Source organism: Palaemon carinicauda, chromosome 9, assembly GCF_036898095.1.
Source record: "Palaemon carinicauda isolate YSFRI2023 chromosome 9, ASM3689809v2, whole genome shotgun sequence".
In the NCBI taxonomy this organism is placed as follows: domain Eukaryota; kingdom Metazoa; phylum Arthropoda; class Malacostraca; order Decapoda; family Palaemonidae; genus Palaemon; species Palaemon carinicauda.
The window spans coordinates 125,041,068-125,059,764 of record NC_090733.1 but is presented as its reverse complement, the minus strand read 5'-3'; the positions used below and the strand labels follow the sequence as shown (position 1 = coordinate 125,059,764).

Here is an 18,697-nt window from a genome sequence, read left to right as displayed (position 1 = left end):
AAGATCACACCCTGCGGAATACCGCACCAACATAGTGCTTAGCATAAAGCCTTTATTCTGACATTTTTCATTTTATGATTTTAATTGAATATTCTTTTATTCTTTATTTATAATAAGTGATATCGACGTCAATGACAGTAGATGCCCGGATATTGGAAAACTTAAAATCAATCAATCAATTAGGATACATATACTCCTTGTAACTGCCTCATTTTTTGGTGAAAATTATTGTTTTCTAATTTAATTACTACACTTTATATCCATTTTTGTAGCTAATTTGGATATAGTATCGCACTTTTATTTACAGTGGTCCGATTTCCCGCAAATATTTTGTATATATATATATATATATATATATACTGTATATATATATATATATATATATATATTTATATATAAATGTTTGAATTTGATAATTTATTACGTCTTTTGTAGTTTGTTTATCCTTGTTTCCTTTCCTCACTGGGCTATTTTATCCCTGTTGGAACCCTTGGGCTTATAGCATCCCGCTTTTCCAACTAGGGTTGTAGCTTAGCAAGTAATAATAATAATAATAATAATAATAATAATAATAAGAATGGTAATTGTATATTATTGGTTCTTCGGAATATATAGTAGATATTTATTTTTAATGTTACTTTTCTTAAAATATTTTATTTTACCTGTTTCTTTCCTCACTGGGCTATTTTATCCCTGTTGGAACCCTTGGGCTTATAGCATCCCGCTTTTCCAACTAGGGTTGTAGCTTAGCAAGTAATAATGATAATAATAAGCGCAGATTATTGATTCTTCGGAATATGTAGGAGATATTTATTCTATTGTCGTAACTTTTCTTAAAATATTTAATTTTTCCTTGTTTCCTTTCCTCACTGGGCTATTTTCCCTTAGGCTTATAGCATCTTGCTTTTCCAACTTGGGTTTTAGCTGGACTAATAATAATAATAATAATAATAATAATAATAATAATAATAATAATAATAATAATAATAATAATGATGATGTTATGTTTAGCCATGCAGTTAGTGTGCGCGCGTCAGCCTGTGTGGTGTGTGTGTGTGTGTGTGTTTGGGGGGGGGGGGGGGGGAATTACACGTGTGTACATGAAAAACGGTATTTGCTCATGACCTGAATTCAATAGATATCCTTATAAAGCGAACTTAAAGGCCATTTTGAAATCAGGAATCTCCGAAAGCAGTGACTTTTAACATAAGAACAGAATGCTTGAATTTATAGCTTGTTAGATTCAATTCTAATGCTTTGTACTACTTTGGGACATTTAGAAAATCCTTCAGTCTTGGCCATAATCTTCTTGTAATGTAATATATATTTTTCATATATATGTATTTATAGACATATAGTATTTATTCATATATATAACGTATGTAGATATATGTTGTATGTTGGTGAGTACGTGTATGCATATATATATATATATATATATATGTGTGTGTGTGTGTGTGTGTGTGTAATTTGTAATTTTTTCATTTGTTTGATGTTGGCTACCCCAAACATTGGGGAAAGTACCTTGGTATATCTATATATATATATATATATATACACGCTTGTGAGAGAGAGAAAAAAAAATTGTACTTGACTCTACATGTAGATATCATTGATCATATATCTGTTATCAATATCTTTGACTAATGTAACACTCTAACATATCTCCATTAATTTTTATATATATATTTTACAAATGATACCATGAATATTTAAGCCACACGAACTCATAGTTATATCGTCTCACTAAATAAAAACCATCAACTAACTGTACTGTTTTTTTATTTCAGGTACGTATGGGTCTGTTCCAATTGTTACAAGGTACCAGGGAACGATTACACATGCTGTGCCCAGGTTTATAATACAAAGCTGCTTTTCCCTGGAACGGTAATAATCATGGAGGGTGACTCTCGAACGCCATTGGGTAATATACTTTATTTTATTTGTCTTTCTTTCAGTTTTTTTGGATGTAAGGATATCATGGGTGGTATATTCATTCGCACATTTTATCAGTAGTAAGAGATAACAAATCGTGGCCTTACCAAATACTTCAGTCAATTCTTTTTAGTGAGGCAGATTTGCACGGACTTGCAGGAGTGCCCTTTTAGCTCGGAAAGTTTCCTGATCGCTGATTGGTTGGACAAGATCATTCTAACCAATCAGATAGAAGGAAACTTTTCCGAACAAAAGGGAACCGCTGCGAGTTAGTGCAAATGCGCCCCATTAAGAAAAATTGAGTATAGTACCTTTTTTGTTGGGAGGAAGACTTAAAGCCTAATATTAGGTGCCTGATACCTAGAGGCCTTTCCTAACAGGGCAGTCTTATCCTGCCATTGGTTAGGAGAGGTTGTTAGGACTCGTATTTGATATCGTATTGAATTCGGTAGGATAACCTTCTCTACACTGTTAAACATTTTCCTTAAAAAGGTAAAAAATCCTGGAATAGATGTTGCCAGGGGTATTCCTTTTAGAAATTGATATATTGATGTAAATGAGTGATATTACGGTCACCAATCCGTAAAAGATAACAAAGTATTGTAAAAATTACGGTCGCCTGTATTTTATTGAAATACGGCTGAGAACAGTTTATTTTTACTTAGCATTTCTGATTGAAGTTATGGCAAAACTCCTGGAGTTAATGTTGCCAGGCATATACCGTTTTAAAAACGGATGTATTGACGTAAAGGAGTGATATTACGGTCACCAACCCGTAAAAGATGATAACAAAGTAGGATAAGATTACGGTCGCCTGTATTTTACTAAAATACAGCTGAGAAGTATATTTTTACGGAGATTTTCCGATTGAAGTTACGGTAAAAATCTTTGAATAAATGTTGCCAGGCGTATACCTTTTGAAAACGGATATATTGATGTAAAGGAATGACATTACGGTCACAAACCCGTAAAAGATAAAGTATGGTAAAAATTACGGTCGGCAATATTTTACTGAAATACGGCTGAGAACAGTATATTATTACGGGGAATTTTCGATTGAAATTACGGTGTATTTAGCAGTGTATTTTTTTTTTTTTTTTTTTTGAAAGTCGTTTCTGATGAGGCCTATATTATTTAATTCTATGACATTAGAGTAAAATCTCTGAACATTAGTTGCGAAAGGCATAGTTGTAAACTATTTGGAGTTTCTATCCCCTGACTGATTTGTGAAATATTCAGAGATATAACATAACATTGCTTGCGAAGGAAGAAATTTTGGGTATGTTCATCTAAAGAAGAGAGTTGGGAAGAAATTTTGTTTAGTAAATGGGGTACTAAGTATTGATTGTGTGTACGTTGATAGCGTACACTTCATTTAAATTATTGTTTTTAATATTTTTGTGTGTATGTCTAATTCAGTACGTAAGTTCTCTATACTGATGGGTACATTTACCATTAGCTTATTCTTAGTTATGTCTATATATATATATATATATATATGTATTATATATATATATTACTGTATATATATACATATATATATATGTATGTATATATATATATATATATATACTGTATATATATATATATATATATACAGTATATATATATATAAATATATATATATATATATATATATACTGTATATATATATATATATATACTGTATATATATACAGTATATATATATATATATATATACTGTATATATGTATATATATATATATCGTATATATATATATATATATCTCGTATATATATATATATATATATACACACATATACATACACACGGTGGCAAGAGTATATCTTCATGCAAAATAAACACAAAGTTGTTGAAAGTTAATCAAGTTTTTATTTCTCTCTTTGAAAAGGACTCGGGAAAACTAATTTTTTCGAGGAAAGGAATTTGAAATCCGATCAAACTTCGTTCATTTCGATTATCCCAATTGCTAGTTTCGACTTTGCTTTCCCCAAGTATAGTATTCCAAGAAATCCAAAATAGGACTATTTTGAATTTCCGAAATCCAGACACGTTCAAATTTAATTAGTAATGGCGGCTATATTTTGAAAAAAAAAATAATTATCTTTGTGTTTTTCGGTAAGATATTGGGTCTTTTAGATGCTTGATTATAGATGTGTCTTTTAGATGCCTGATCATAATTGTCCTTCGGTAAGATATTGGGTATTTTAGATGCCTGATCATAATTGTCTTTCGACAAGATATTGGGTCTTTTAGATGTCTGATCATAATTGTCTTTTTGTAAGATATTGGGTCTTTTAGATGCCTGATCATAATTGTCTTTCGGTAAGATATTGGGTCTTTTAGATGCCTGATCATAATAGCCTTTCCGTAAGATATTGGGTCTTTTAGATGCCTGATCATAATAGCCTTTCTGTAAGATATTGGGTCTTTTAGATGCCTGATCATAATTGCCTTTCCGTAAGATATTGGGTCTTTTAGATGCTTGATCATAAGAATGGCTAAACCGGTGATAATTCTCGATTAATCTTAAGCCTACGTGACAAAATTCTGGCTGCCTTTATTCCAGGATTTTTACAGTTTTAAAAACGGATATATTGACGTAAAGTAATATTACGGTCACCAACCTGTAAAAGATGATAAAGTTAGGTAAGCTTACGGTCGCCTGTATTTTATTGAAATACGGCTGAGAACAGTTTATTTTTACTCACAGTAGTGGCAATATCGGCGGAAGGTTTGCTAAGCTAATGAAATGTAATTATGTAATTAAGGCTGAGTTCTAAATCACCTTACGATAGACAAATTAAAGGAATACCTGTCTGTTTAAATCAGCTCACGATAGACAAACTAAAGGAATACCTGTCTGTTTAAATCAGCTCACGATAGACAAACTAAAGGAATACCCAAGGCCTGTCTGTTAAATCAGCTCACGAAAGGCAAACTAAAGGAATACCTGTCTGTTTTAATCACTTCACGATAGGCAAACTAAAGGAATACCTGTCTGTTTGAATCAGCTCATGATAGACAAACTAAAGGAATACCTGTCTGTTTAAATCAGCTCACGATAGACAAACTAAAGGAATACCTGTCTCTTTAAATCAGCTCACGATAGACAAACTAAAGGAATACCTGTCTGTTTAAATCAGCTCACGGTAGACAAACTAAAGGAATACGAGTTTGGTTAAATCAGCTCACGATGGCAAACTAAAGGAATACCTGTCTGTTTAAATCAGCTCATGATAGACAAACTAAAGGAATACCTGTCTGTTTAAATCAGCTCACGATAGACAAACTAAAGGAATACCTGTCTGGTTAAATCAGCTCACGATGGCAAACTAAAGGAATACCTGTCTGTTTAAATCAGCTCATGATAGGCAAACTAAAGGAATACCTGTCTGTTTAAATCAGCTCACTATAGGCAAACTAAAGAAGTACCTGTCTGTTTAAATCAGCTCACGATAGGCAAACTAAAGAAGTACCTGTCTGTTTAAATCAGCTCACGATAGGCAAACTAAAGAAGTACCTGTCTGTTTAAATCAGCTCACGATAGACAAACTAAAGGAATACCTGCCTGTTTAAAGCAGCTCACGATAGGTAAAGTAAAGGAATACCTGTCTGTTTAAAGCAGCTCACGATAGGCAAAGTAAAGGAATACCTGTCTGTTTAAAGCAGCTCACGATAGGCAAAGTAAAGGAACACCTGCCTGTTTAAATCAGCTCATGATAGACAAACTAAAGGGATACCTGTCTGTTTAAATCAGCTTACGATATACAAACTAAAGGAATAACTGTGTTTAAATCAGCTCACGATAGACAAACTAAAGGGTTACCTGTCTGTTTAAATCAGCTCACGATAGACAAACTAAAGGGTTACCTGTCTGTTTAAATCAGCTCACGATAGACAACCTAAAGGGTTACCTGTTTGTCTGTTGTCCCGGTTACCGCCTGGCGAACCATATGCGATCAAGGTTTTACTCCCTGGTCCCGAGATATGCGTCTATAAGCAGATCTTGCGTGACGCACTCCTTTCGTATTATGATTCATTGTTCGCGAAGCTCGGCTTTCCTTATTCGCGAAGCTCAGCTCTCCTTATTCGCGTCTGAATAGAGGATATTCAAAGGATGATTTTTTTCTGCTGACAAGGTTCGTAGGACGACCTTGGTCCAGTATTGCTAGCGTTAAACGACCTTCTGGTAGTCACATTCCCCTCTGACACGTGACACGTGATACAAGTCGTAATTTCATATTGGTTTAGGTGAGGTTTTTTTTATGACTACTCATTTATTTTATAATTTTATCGTTGGAAAGTAAAACTGTGTACTTCCTGAATCCGTAATTCAAGTTTTAACTGTCTAGAACCGCCCTCCCCCCTCTCTCTCTCTCTCTCTCTCTCTCTCTCTCTCTCTTGTCAGAATTATTTTATAAAGTTTAATGAATATCAGGAGAAAATCGTTCAATTACCATATTGGTTCTCTCTCTCTCTCTCTCTCTCTCTCTCTCTCTCTCTCTCTCTCCGTCAAAATTCTTTTAAAAGGTTTAATGATTATCAGGAGAAAATCATTCAGCTACCATTATGCTAATTCTCTCTCTCTCTCTCTCCTCTCTCTCTCTCTCTCTCTCTCTCAAAATGAAAATGCTGTTGTAGTTATTGATTTTTTTGTTATAAATGGAATATTAGGTAATATAAACTGCCTTTCCACTTATAGTACAACCTCTGTAGAGAGGAGACTCTCTCTCTCTCTCTCTCTCTCTCTCTCTCTCTCTCTCTCATTTTGTATACTCTGGGTTCAATAGGGGTGAAATCCTATAAAACGTTTTAATAGCTGATGAGTTAGGGCTCTCATCAAAACATAAAGAGAGAGAAATTGATGGACAGGAAATTTGTTCCTTGCATAAGCCGTCGATTCTGTTAGATCAGTGGAATAACTTCGCTAATTACGAAATCGCCTTCCTGGCTTACTTGTGTCAGTGAGTCATATTTTATCTTTCGCCCTATTAGAAAAAAATAGGTTTTGATAGTTTTATCATAAGTCTTAGAGATCAGTTCTTGACTGGGGTTCGAATCCCGGTCAAACTCCTTAGTTTCTTTGTTCGCTGTAATCTCATTATCCTTGTGAGGTAAGGATGGGGGTTTTGGGGGGAGGCTATAGGTCTACCTGATAATGTGTCATCAACAGCCATTGCCTGGCCCCCCTTGGGTGGAGAGGGGCCTTCTGCGCTGATCACATGTATGTACGGTCAGTCTCTAGGGCATTGTCCTGCTTGATAGGATAATGTCACTGTCCCTTGCCTCTGCCATTCATGAGCGGCCTTTAAACCTTTAAACCTTTTGAACTTGACTAGTGAAAACCCAGACTAGGGTTCTAATCTCGGTCAAACTCGTTCTTTCTTTGGTTGCTGTAACCTCACCATCCTAGTGAGGTAAGGATGGTGGGTTTTGGGGCAGCCTATAGGTCTATCTGCTGAGTCATCAGCAGCCTTTGCCTATCCCTCCTTGGTCCTTGTTTGAGTGGAGAGGGGCCTTGGTCGCTGATCTTAAGTATATATGGTCAGTCTCTAGGGCATTGTCCTGTTCGATAGGGCAATGTCACTGTCCCTTGCCCCTGCCATTTATGAGCGGCATTTATACCTTTGGTCATTTAATCATTGTTTGGAACCAAACGGAATTTTAAAGAATAATCTAAATAAATTTATCGTGAGCATAACCTTATTTATTGTCAACAATAATCCATGAAATTGTAAGAGTAGACTGAACGTGATTATTTGCAAAATGGTTTATGCATTTTCTTGCTGTTCATATATTTTATTTGTTAGTTAAGTTTGGTAATAAGCCTTTGTTGTATTTTAAATTGTGAATTAGAAAAATATTGAATTCTCTTCTGTTCTTGAAATAACTTCATGTTTTCATCTTCTTCCCCACCATTAAGGGGTCGGTTGCCTGATGCGCCCTCTCCGATCCTCTTCCACCAAACCTCTTGTCTCCATAGCATCCTTCACCTTATCTCACGATCTAATTCTCTGCCTCCCTCATGATCTTCTCCCCCTAACAAGTTCCTCCCAAGCCCTCCTGCTTTCTATAACTCCTTTCCTTTAAAATATTTTCTTATTATCAGCTATCATGTAAAGTAATGGAGGAACAACAACAATAATAAGAATAGGGAAGTGGGGAATATGGGGAAAGGAAGAGTACCCCTAGATACAATCCAGTTTATAGCTCAAAGGCAGGTACTCGGGATGGGAAAGATTAAGGAAATAGGGAGAAAGACAAGTACAGGAGAAGAATAAAAGAGAGGGGCAGACCCTCTTGCGATATTAGGAATGGAGGAAAAACTGGGCAAATACTGTATCAACAACACCCGTTGGGAGTACTGCCGGCCTAAATACAGCCAGCCCACCCCTCCTTATGATATTGATAGTGATCGACTTATCGCCGGCATTTTCGCCGCCATTATCATCATACTTTCATGGTTCCTCTCAAGCCCTCCTCAGGGTGTGAAGTAAATGATTTACAAATATTATTCCCTCTTGCGATTATGTCAGTGAGGAATGTCTCTGCTTTAACTGATTTTGCAGAAGCACTGCGTTCGTCAGAAGTATTTGGTATCTTCTTGGTTTTGAGGAAGGTTTAAGAATGACATATAAAGTATTATATAAATTATAAATTTGGTGGTTCCACTGCACATCCAAATAAATTTGTCTTCTTTGGAAGTCCACATCAATTTGACATGCTTGTTTAAAGGATTAAAGGCCACTCATTAATGGCAGCGGCAAGGGTCAGTGACATTGCCCTATCAAGCAGGACAATATCCTAGAGACTGACCATCCATACATATGATCAGCGTCCAAGCCCTCATTTTCCACCCGAGCTAGGAACAAAGAGGGCCATGCAATGGCTGCTGATGATTCAGCAGGTAGACCTATAGGCTCCCGCAACCCCCCCCCCCCCATCCTTAGCTCAGCGACCAAAGGAACTAACGAGTTTGAGCGGAACTCCAACCCAAATCTGGCGATCACCAGTCGGTGACGTTACCAGGTGGTCCTTATTAAAGGCTTTATTAAGCAAGTAACAAGAAATACAGACTAATATAAAAATGCTTAATAACAACTACATTGGGAGGATGAAGCGTCCCTTTGACTCCAGGATCCTTTTATAGTTTTGCTTCAGTTCCTGTATTTGTCTTCAAATTTTGTTGTCCAACCTATTTAAATCTTTAATCATTAGTACATGTTACTTCTTCCATCATTCAGTTACCGATTGGCCTCCCCGGTCCCATATGGCCTAATTTCCATTAATCATAACTCTCATTCCAGCTAGTTTCAAAGATGAGGTGCATTTATAAATGTTAAATGATTGCCATAGGCGAGTGTGTTAGCAAAAGGGAAATGAAGTTGATTTGTGGAAAAAGGGAAATTAGTCCTATACTGTTGGTGAAGAGTTAATGAATAGGATTGGAAAGGACCCGAGGTTGATATGGGTAAGGGGAAAATGAGCGATATGGTAGGTGGAAGGAAAATGCATGAAATTATGCTAAAGGTGGAAGGAAAATGCATGAAGGTATGCTAAAGCTGGAAGGAAAGTGCATGAAAGTCTGCTAAAGGTGGAAGAAAAATGCATAAAAGTCCGCTAAAGGTGGAAAGAAAATGCATGAAAGTCCGCTAATGGTGGAAGGAAAATGCATGAAAGTCTGCTAAAGGTGGAAGGAAAATGCTTGAAAGTCTGCTAAAGCTGGAAGGAAAGTGAATGAAAGTCTGCTAAAGGTGGAAGAAAAATGCATGAACGTCCGCTAAAGGTGTAAGGAAAATGCATGAAAGTCTGCTAAAGGTGGAAGGAAAATGCATGAAAGTCTGCTAAAGCTGGAAGGAAAGTGAATGAAAGTCTGCTAAAGGTGGAAGGAAAATGCATGAAAGTCTGCTAAAGCTGGAAGGAAAGTGAATGAAAGTCTGCTAAAGGTGGAAGGAAAATGCATGAAAGTCTGCTAAAGCTGGAAGGAAAATGCATGAAAGTCTGCTAAAGCTGGAAGGAAAATGCATGAAAGTTGAATGAATGGGGATTCGGACGAAAGGGGAACATTTTTCACATAAAATAAATTCAAATAAGGATGATATGGTTGAAATGGGACGGATGAGCTGGTTGAAAACTACTGTGGATGAGCTGGTTGATGGAAGCGAGTGTGAGTGACTGACTGACGGGGTCCTCAGCTCTCGGAGAGTTCTCTATCATTGCCATTGTCCTTTTGGACGACTACGAATCCTGGGGTCAGAAATCGCTGGATTCAAATGCCATGAATAATTCTCATCATCATCTACGGAAACGATCGACGATTATTACTCTCTCTCTCTCTCTCTCTCTCTCTCTCTCTCTCTCTCTCTCTCTGAGATATTTGAATAGCAAGTGGCTTGCATCAGTCCGATTTGAATATAGACTCTTCTTGGTTGGATTGATATTTTTCATATATATATATATATATATATATTATATATATATTTTTATATATATATATATATATATTATATATATATATATATATAATATATATATATATTATATATATATATATATTATATATATATATTTATATATATAATATATATTATATATATATATATATATTATATATATATATATAATATACATATATATATATATATATATACACATGCATATACATATATATATATATATATATATATATTTTGTGAATCTGGGAAGGAAGTATTTTGTAGGTAATATCCTGGTATACTTTCGATCTTAAAATGTAAGGTAAAGACACAAAGGTATTAACTGAAACAAGACTTGAACAACTATCCAAACATAGAATAAGGGATAAGGGGCGCTCTCTCTCTCTCTCTCTCTCTCTCTCTCTCTCTCTCTCTCTCTCTAAATAGACTTCCAGCGGGTGTAGTAAACAGTAACATGGTAAACGAGTTTAAGAATAAGTTAGACAAGACCACAAGAACTATCTAAATGCTTAAACTAAACCGCTCTACCAAAGAGCAAATGGAGTCTCCGCGGATGGACTAAAAAGTCTTTGAGACATCCAAAATCCTTGTAACTCTCTCTCTCTCTCTCTCTCTCTCTCTCTCTCTCTCTCTCTCTCACACACACACACACAAGATCAAAAGAACTCTAAATGCTTAAACTATATCGCTCTACCAAAGAGCAAATGGAGTCTCCGCAGATGGACTAAAAAGTCTTTGAGACATCCAAAATCCTTGTAACTCTCTCTCTCTCTCTCTCTCTCTCTCTCTCTCTCTCTCACACACAAGATCATAAGAACTCTAAATGCTTAAACTATATCGCCCTACCAAAGAGCAAATGGAGTCTCCGCAGATGGACTAAAAAGTCTTTGAGACATCCAAAATCCTTGTAACACTCCTCTCTCTCTCTCTCTCTCTCTCTCTCTCTCTCTCTCTCTCACAAGATCATAAGAACTGTAAATGCTTTAACTAAATCGCTTTTCCAAGAGCAATTGGGTCTCCGCGGATAGACTAAGAAGTCTGTGAGATATCCAAATCATTGGTACACACTCTCTCTCTCTCTCTCTCTCTCTCTCTCTCTCTCTCTCTCTCACACACACAAGATCATAAGAACTCTAAATGCTTAAACTATATCGCCCTACCAAAGAGCAAATGGAGTCTCCGCGGATGGACTAAAAAGTCTTTGAGACATCCAAATTCCTTGTAAATCTCTCTCTCTCTCTCTCTCTCTCTCTCTCTCTCTCTTTCACACACACAAGATCAAAAGAACTCTAAATGCTTAAACTAAATCGCTTTTCCAAAGAGCAAATTGGGTTCTCCCGCGGATAGACTAAGAAGTCTGTGAGATATCCAAAATCATTGGTACTACTCTCTCTCTCTCTCTCTCTCTCTCTCTCTCTCTCTCCTCACACACAAGATCATAAGAACTAAATGCTTAAACTATATCGCCCTACCAAAGAGCAAATAGAGTCTCTGCGGATGGACTAATAAGTCTTTGAGACATTCAAAATCCTTGTAAACCTCTCTCTCTCTCTCTCTCTCTCTCTCTTCTCTCTCTCTCTCACACACAAGATCATAAGAACTCTAAATGCTTAAACTATATCGCCCTACCAAAGAGCAAATGGAGTCTCCGCGGATGGACGAAAACGTCTTTGGGACATCCAAATTCCTTATAAATCTCTCTCTCTCTCTCTCTCTCTCTCTCTCTCTCTCTCTCTCTCTTTCTCTCTCTCTCTCTCTCTTTTTTTTTCACACACACAAGATCAAAAGAACTCTAAATGCTTAAACTATATCGCCCTACCAAAGAGCAAATGGAGTCTCCGCGGATGGACGAAAACGTCTTCGGGACATCTGAATTCCTTATAAATCTCTCTCTCTCTCTCTCTCTCTCTCTCTCTCTCTCCCTCTCTCTCTCTCTCTCTCTGTAAATCTAGCATTTTACATAAGGTTATCGGATAGATAACGATTCATCGTTCGTTAACTAGATTGTGACACGAGTAATTCGTAAAGACTAATTTCCAGGATTTTCAAGTCTCTCGCTATATTGTTGCCGAATCCCCAATAATAAATGGAGATTCCCTCTGCATAGGTCAAGCAAGTAGAGATCGGTTTCCTATTATTATTTATCATGAAAATCCGTGTGGAACTTGTCGGAAGACCAAACAATTTAAAATACATATAAGGAGAATGTCCCATCCGATTTAATTCATATAGCAACCGTGGAGTGATAAATGGGTGTGTATATATATATATATATATATATATATATTTATATTTATATAAGTGTTTGTGTAATTTATCTTCTAGTATTCTAGTTAATTTGTAGGATTAAAAACATGAAACAAACGTTGTATCTACTGAAGCAATGGAATACTATACTAATGTATATGTACACTCTTGCAATTATTTGGATACTACCTGTGATGTATATTGTAGTAATTTACTCTTCGGGTGTTTGTTGCCTTATACGCATAATCCTCCAGTCATTTTATTGAGTTAGACATACGGAAGCTACGTATTCAAATCGGCTCGTATCTGCTTCAGTAATAGCTTGTCAAAGAGGTAAAGATTTGAGCTGTCGTGTGGGCTAAAGTTTCGAACGAATTGGCGATTCCGGTTGAATTTGGTAGGCCTTAGTAGGCTTAATGGGTCGTGTGTTTTATACTGAAGCTAGAGAGCTATCGTGTCCTTTGACTGGCCAGACAGTACTACATTGGATCCTTATATCTGGTTACGGCTCGTCTTCCTTTCGCCTACGCATGCACCGAATAGTCTGACCTATTCATGTGTTTTATACTACCACTCGAGAGTTATCCTGTCCTTTCACTGGCCAGACAGTACATCATTGGATCCTTCTCTCTGGTTACGGCTCGTTTTCCTTTTACATACTCATGCACCGGATAGTCTGGCCTATTCTTTACATGGTCTCTTCTTTCCTCATACGTCTTTTAACACTGAGATTACCAAACAATTCTTCTTTGCTCAAGGGACTAATTATTGCAATGTAATTGTTTCGGGGCTACTTTTTTCGTGGCAAGGGTAAAAGAGAGACTTAAGCTATGACAAGCAGCTCTTCTAGGACACTCCAAAATCAAGCCATTGTTCTCTAGTCTTGGGTAGTGTTATAGCCTCTGTACCGTTGTTTTCCACTGTTTTAGGGGTAGAATTCTCTTGCTCGAAGGCACATTCGGGCACACTATTCGATCTCCTATCCTAATTCTCTTGTTTCATTATTTCCTTTCCTCACTGGGCTATTTTCCTTGTTGGAACCCTAGGGCTTATAGCATCCTGCTTTTGCAATTAGGGTTGTAGCGTAGTTTGTAATAATAATAATAATAATAATAATAATAATAATAATAATGTGCCCACGAGCTTCAGCGCTCATGCCTGGGGTTTTATGTTTGTGAATATCTGAATATTGAATTTGAAAATATCTCTTAAGTTTTCCAAATGGCTTATTGTTTTAAAGGCCTCTCATGAATGGCGAAGGCAAGGGACAATGCGCTAGAGACTAACTATATACAGCACTATATATGATCAGTGCCCAAGACTGACCATATATACATATGATCAGCCCCCAACCCCCTCCTCCACCCAAGGTAGCATCAGGGATGGCCAGGCAATGACTACCTATGACTCAGCGGTTAGATCTATAAGCTCCCCCAAACCCACCAACATTAGCTTACAAGGAGGATGAGGTTGCAGACACTAAAGTAACTAACGAGTTTGAGCGGGACTCAAACCGCTAGCTGGCGATCACCAATCAGGGACGTTACCATATAGGGAAATTCTATAAATCTTTGAGAGCCGAATGTTTCTTGGATTTGTGATCTGTGTAGAGAGCATGCGCAAACCCTCTCCGTCTAAACTGTTAAAAATGTTGCCAGACATTTACCGTTTTAAAGATATATATATATATATATATATACATATATATATATATACATATACATATATATATATATATATATGTATGTATATATATATATATATATATAGACATGAAGAGATGATATACGGTCACCAACCCGTAAAAGAGAATAACAAAGACGGGTAAAATTACGGTCGCCTGTAATTTACTCAAATATGGCTCCGATAAGTATATTTTTACGGAGAATTTCTGATTAAAATTACGATTTTTTTTTAATGTAACCTTCACCATGATCTCAACCACATATGGCACTCGATTAATCTCTCTTATAGTTTCATTTTAATCCTTTCCTGCCATACAACTCCAAGTATTCTTCTGAGGACTTTGTTCTCAAATCTACAAAATCTGTTGGATATAATTTCATTGTCATACCACAACTCATGTCCATACAGTAACACGATCAGTTCTTGGTAAATTTACCGCAAAGCGTTGTGGCATCATTAAAATTTATGGTTATCAAATGAAACCGAATTAAATAAAGCTTTAATGAGAGGTGACTGCGGCTATAGAAATAATGGAATAATGGATGGTGAATGATAATTACATTTTGAAGTCATCTGTCGATGATTGGCAGAATTTTGATATCGTTTTGACTATTCAATCTTCTCTTCTAATTGCTTCACTGTGTATCTATAGTTGCTGTAATTTTTACCTTGTTAATTATTAAACTGTCGTTTATGCGTTGTCATGATCATGTGTAGTTTTTTTTATGATTACTTTGATTCTCATTTGATTTTTGACATATTTTAAGTAAAGAAGTGAAACGTTGTCATGATTATGAGTAGTTTCTTTTTTATAATTACTTTGATTCTCATTTGATTTTTGACATATTTTAAGTAAAGCAGTGAAACGTTGTCATGATTATGAGTAGTTTCTTTTTTATAATTACTTTGATTCTCATTTGATTTTTGACATATTTTAAGTAAAGCAGTGAAACGTTGTCATGATTATGAGTAGTTTCTTTTTTATAATTACTTTGATTCTCATTTGATTTTTGACATATTTTAAGTAAAGCAGTGAAACGTTGTCATGATTATGAGTAGTTTCTTTTTTATAATTACTTTGATTCTCATTTGATTTTTGACATATTTTAAGTAAAGCAGTGAAACGTTGTCATGATTATGAGTAGTTTCTTTTTTATAATTACTTTGATTCTCATTTGATTTTTGACATATTTTAAGTAAAGCAGTGAAACGTTGTCATGATTATGAGTAGTTTCTTTTTTATAATTACTTTGATTCTCATTTGATTTTTGACATATTTTAAGTAAAGCAGTGAAACGTTGTCATGATTATGAGTAGTTTCTTTTTTATAATTACTTTGATTCTCATTTGATTTTTGACATATTTTAAGTAAAGCAGTGAAACGTTGTCATGATTATGAGTAGTTTCTTTTTTATAATTACTTTGATTCTCATTTGATTTTTGACATATTTTAAGTAAAGCAGTGAAACGTTGTCATGATTATGAGTAGTTTCTTTTTTATAATTACTTTGATTCTCATTTGATTTTTGACATATTTTAAGTAAAGCAGTGAAACGTTGTCATGATTATGAGTAGTTTCTTTTTTATAATTACTTTGATTCTCATTTGATTTTTGACATATTTTAAGTAAAGCAGTGAAACGTTGTCATGATTATGAGTAGTTTCTTTTTTATAATTACTTTGATTCTCATTTGATTTTTGACATATTTTAAGTAAAGCAGTGAAACGTTGTCATGATTATGAGTAGTTTCTTTTTTATAATTACTTTGATTCTCATTTGATTTTTGACATATTTTAAGTAAAGCAGTGAAACGTTGTCATGATTATGAGTAGTTTCTTTTTTATAATTACTTTGATTCTCATTTGATTTTTGACATATTTTAAGTAAAGCAGTGAAACGTTGTCATGATTATGAGTAGTTTCTTTTTTATAATTACTTTGATTCTCATTTGATTTTTGACATATTTTAAGTAAAGCAGTGAAACGTTGTCATGATTATGAGTAGTTTCTTTTTTATAATTACTTTGATTCTCATTTGATTTTTGACATATTTTAAGTAAAGCAGTGAAACGTTGTCATGATTATGAGTAGTTTCTTTTTTATAATTACTTTGATTCTCATTTAATTTTTGACATATTTTAAGTAAGGCAGTGAAACGTTGTCATGATCATGTGTAGTTTTTTATGATTACTTTGATTCTCATTAATTTTTGACCCATTTCAAGCAAAGCAGTAAAACGTTGTTCTTTCTCCTCCGATCAATTTAGACTTTCTATCTTTTCAAGATCGGATTTGATAAAAATTTTGTTTAATCTCCAACATCATGAAAGCATTTTTTTTTTTTCTGATCAAATGTCATTAATTTTTTAATCTTTTTTTTTCGTGATGTAAATGGCGTATTTAGACATGTAACGCAGGATTGACCATACGGTAATTGAATTGTGCGTTATGAAATGCTTTGTTTTCTTGGGTTAACTTTGGAAATTGGAGAATATGTCGATTCATTAAATATAATATCTTTGGTGTATTCTCTTGGAAGGTTAATATTTCCATTCGACTGAGAGAGAGAGAGAGAGAGAGAGAGAGAGAGAGAGAGAGATTGCCCAAACAGGTTAAACCTTGGCACTTAGTAAATATTTTATAGTAATCTTTGGAATGTAGTTATGATATATCATACAAGTGTGTGTGTGTGTATATATATATAAATATATATATATATAATATATAGGTATATACTGTATATATATATATATATATATATATATCAGCAGCTGAGAAGATGGAGTGGTTGGTTTTTTCATCATTATTTAAAAAAAAATATTCATAAATAAATTTTTGTGATTTATTTCGCAGTAATTTTGAACTGTTCATTTTCATAAGTATATTATTATTATTATTATTATTATTATTATTATTATTATTATTATTATTATTATTATTATATTATTTGCTAATCTACAACCCTGGTTTGAAAAGCAGGATGCTATAATCCTTATAGATATTTCAGTACAACATTCCTTTACGAAAGACACTCCTGAAATAGTCTATGATCCTCACCACCTCCCTCCCAACCTGAGCAAGAAAAAGAACTCTGTTCGCTTGATGTCGAAATCTGGTTATTGTTGAAGGCTTCGCTGTTTCCTTATCCTGAATCCAGAAACTATTATGTATGGAATCAGCGGCACCTTTGCTGGAAAATCTCTCTCTCTCTCTCTCTCTCTCTCTCTCTCTCTCTCTCTCTGAAAAAAATAGCAAGTGTATGCCCCGCTATTCATCTAATCATCAAGTGGATACAGTCTCTCTCTCTCTCTCTCTCTCTCTCTCTCTCTCTCCCTTGCAATTCTTGAGATCGTTAAGTCGATACACACACACACACACACACACTCTCTCTCTCTTTCTCTCTCTCTCTCTCTCTCTCTCTCTCTCTCCTTGCAATGCATCAGATCGTCGATACAAAATTCTCTCTCTCTCTCTCTCTCTCTCTCTCTCTCTCTCTCTCGATCTTACACCTCGTCAGGAAATGCTCCGCAAACATTTTAAAAGATGGAAAGAAATAGAAAATAAACGTTGGTGCCCAAAATAAAACAGGACTGACCACCACAGCCTTGCTTAAATGAGTGCACTGGGTTGCTCCTAAAGACATTATCATGAAATCAACATGACGTTTTCCCCAGTTTTAACTCGAACCCGAATCGTATATGAATCGTAGATGAATCGCAAATGAATCGCATTGTTGCTCTTTGAATATCGGAGAGGAACGCTAAGCAACTGCGATTGAATGTTGCATAAACGATCTGTCACATTTGCATGAATAATTTTTTTATTTTTTGATGGGGGTTACTCTTTTAGTGATTTGCAATTAGGATGTTTTTATTTTTATGATTTTTTGGAATGAGGTGGATTTTTTTGTTTTTATATTTTTAGATTATTTGTAATCAAAACATTACGTTTTGTTTTTTATAATCTTACATTGTTTTTATATATTTTTTTTACATTATGATGATTTAAATTTATTTTTATTTTATTTTAATTCGTATTTTTTACATCTATGTCTGATTTAAAATTTATCTCTTGCATGTATAATTTTTCTTTAAATTTTGATGATTATTTCTCATAATTTGATTATGTAAGTTTTTAATGCATGGTAATTTCTTGTCATTTACATATTTTATAAGTATTTTTTCGTGTTTACTCTTTCTTTCTACAACTTGATATGATTTATTTTCTCTTTTGTTTTTACTGTAACGATATGCGGACGTATTGAATAAGCAATGCACGTGGGGTCATTAATAAAAACATTTATCTAGGTTTGGGATTATCTTCCCGCATTTTTTTTTTGGGGGGGGGGGGTGTTAAATCTACCAATATTTATAGGGTTTATCTTCCCA

General features: G+C 34.8%; 1 protein-coding gene across 1 annotated transcript in view; it reads left to right on the top strand.

Annotated features, from left to right (window-relative positions):
- The first annotated feature begins 1,797 nt into the window (after positions 1-1,797).
- LOC137646619 (serine/threonine-protein kinase pakD-like) overlaps positions 1,798-18,697 on the top strand; it is a 524,775-nt gene continuing 507,875 nt past the window's right edge. The window contains exon 1 of the mRNA XM_068379726.1: positions 1,798-1,924. Coding sequence (XP_068235827.1) covers positions 1,897-1,924 — 28 coding nt within the window. The 5' untranslated portion in view covers positions 1,798-1,896. The remainder of the gene's footprint in view (positions 1,925-18,697) is intronic.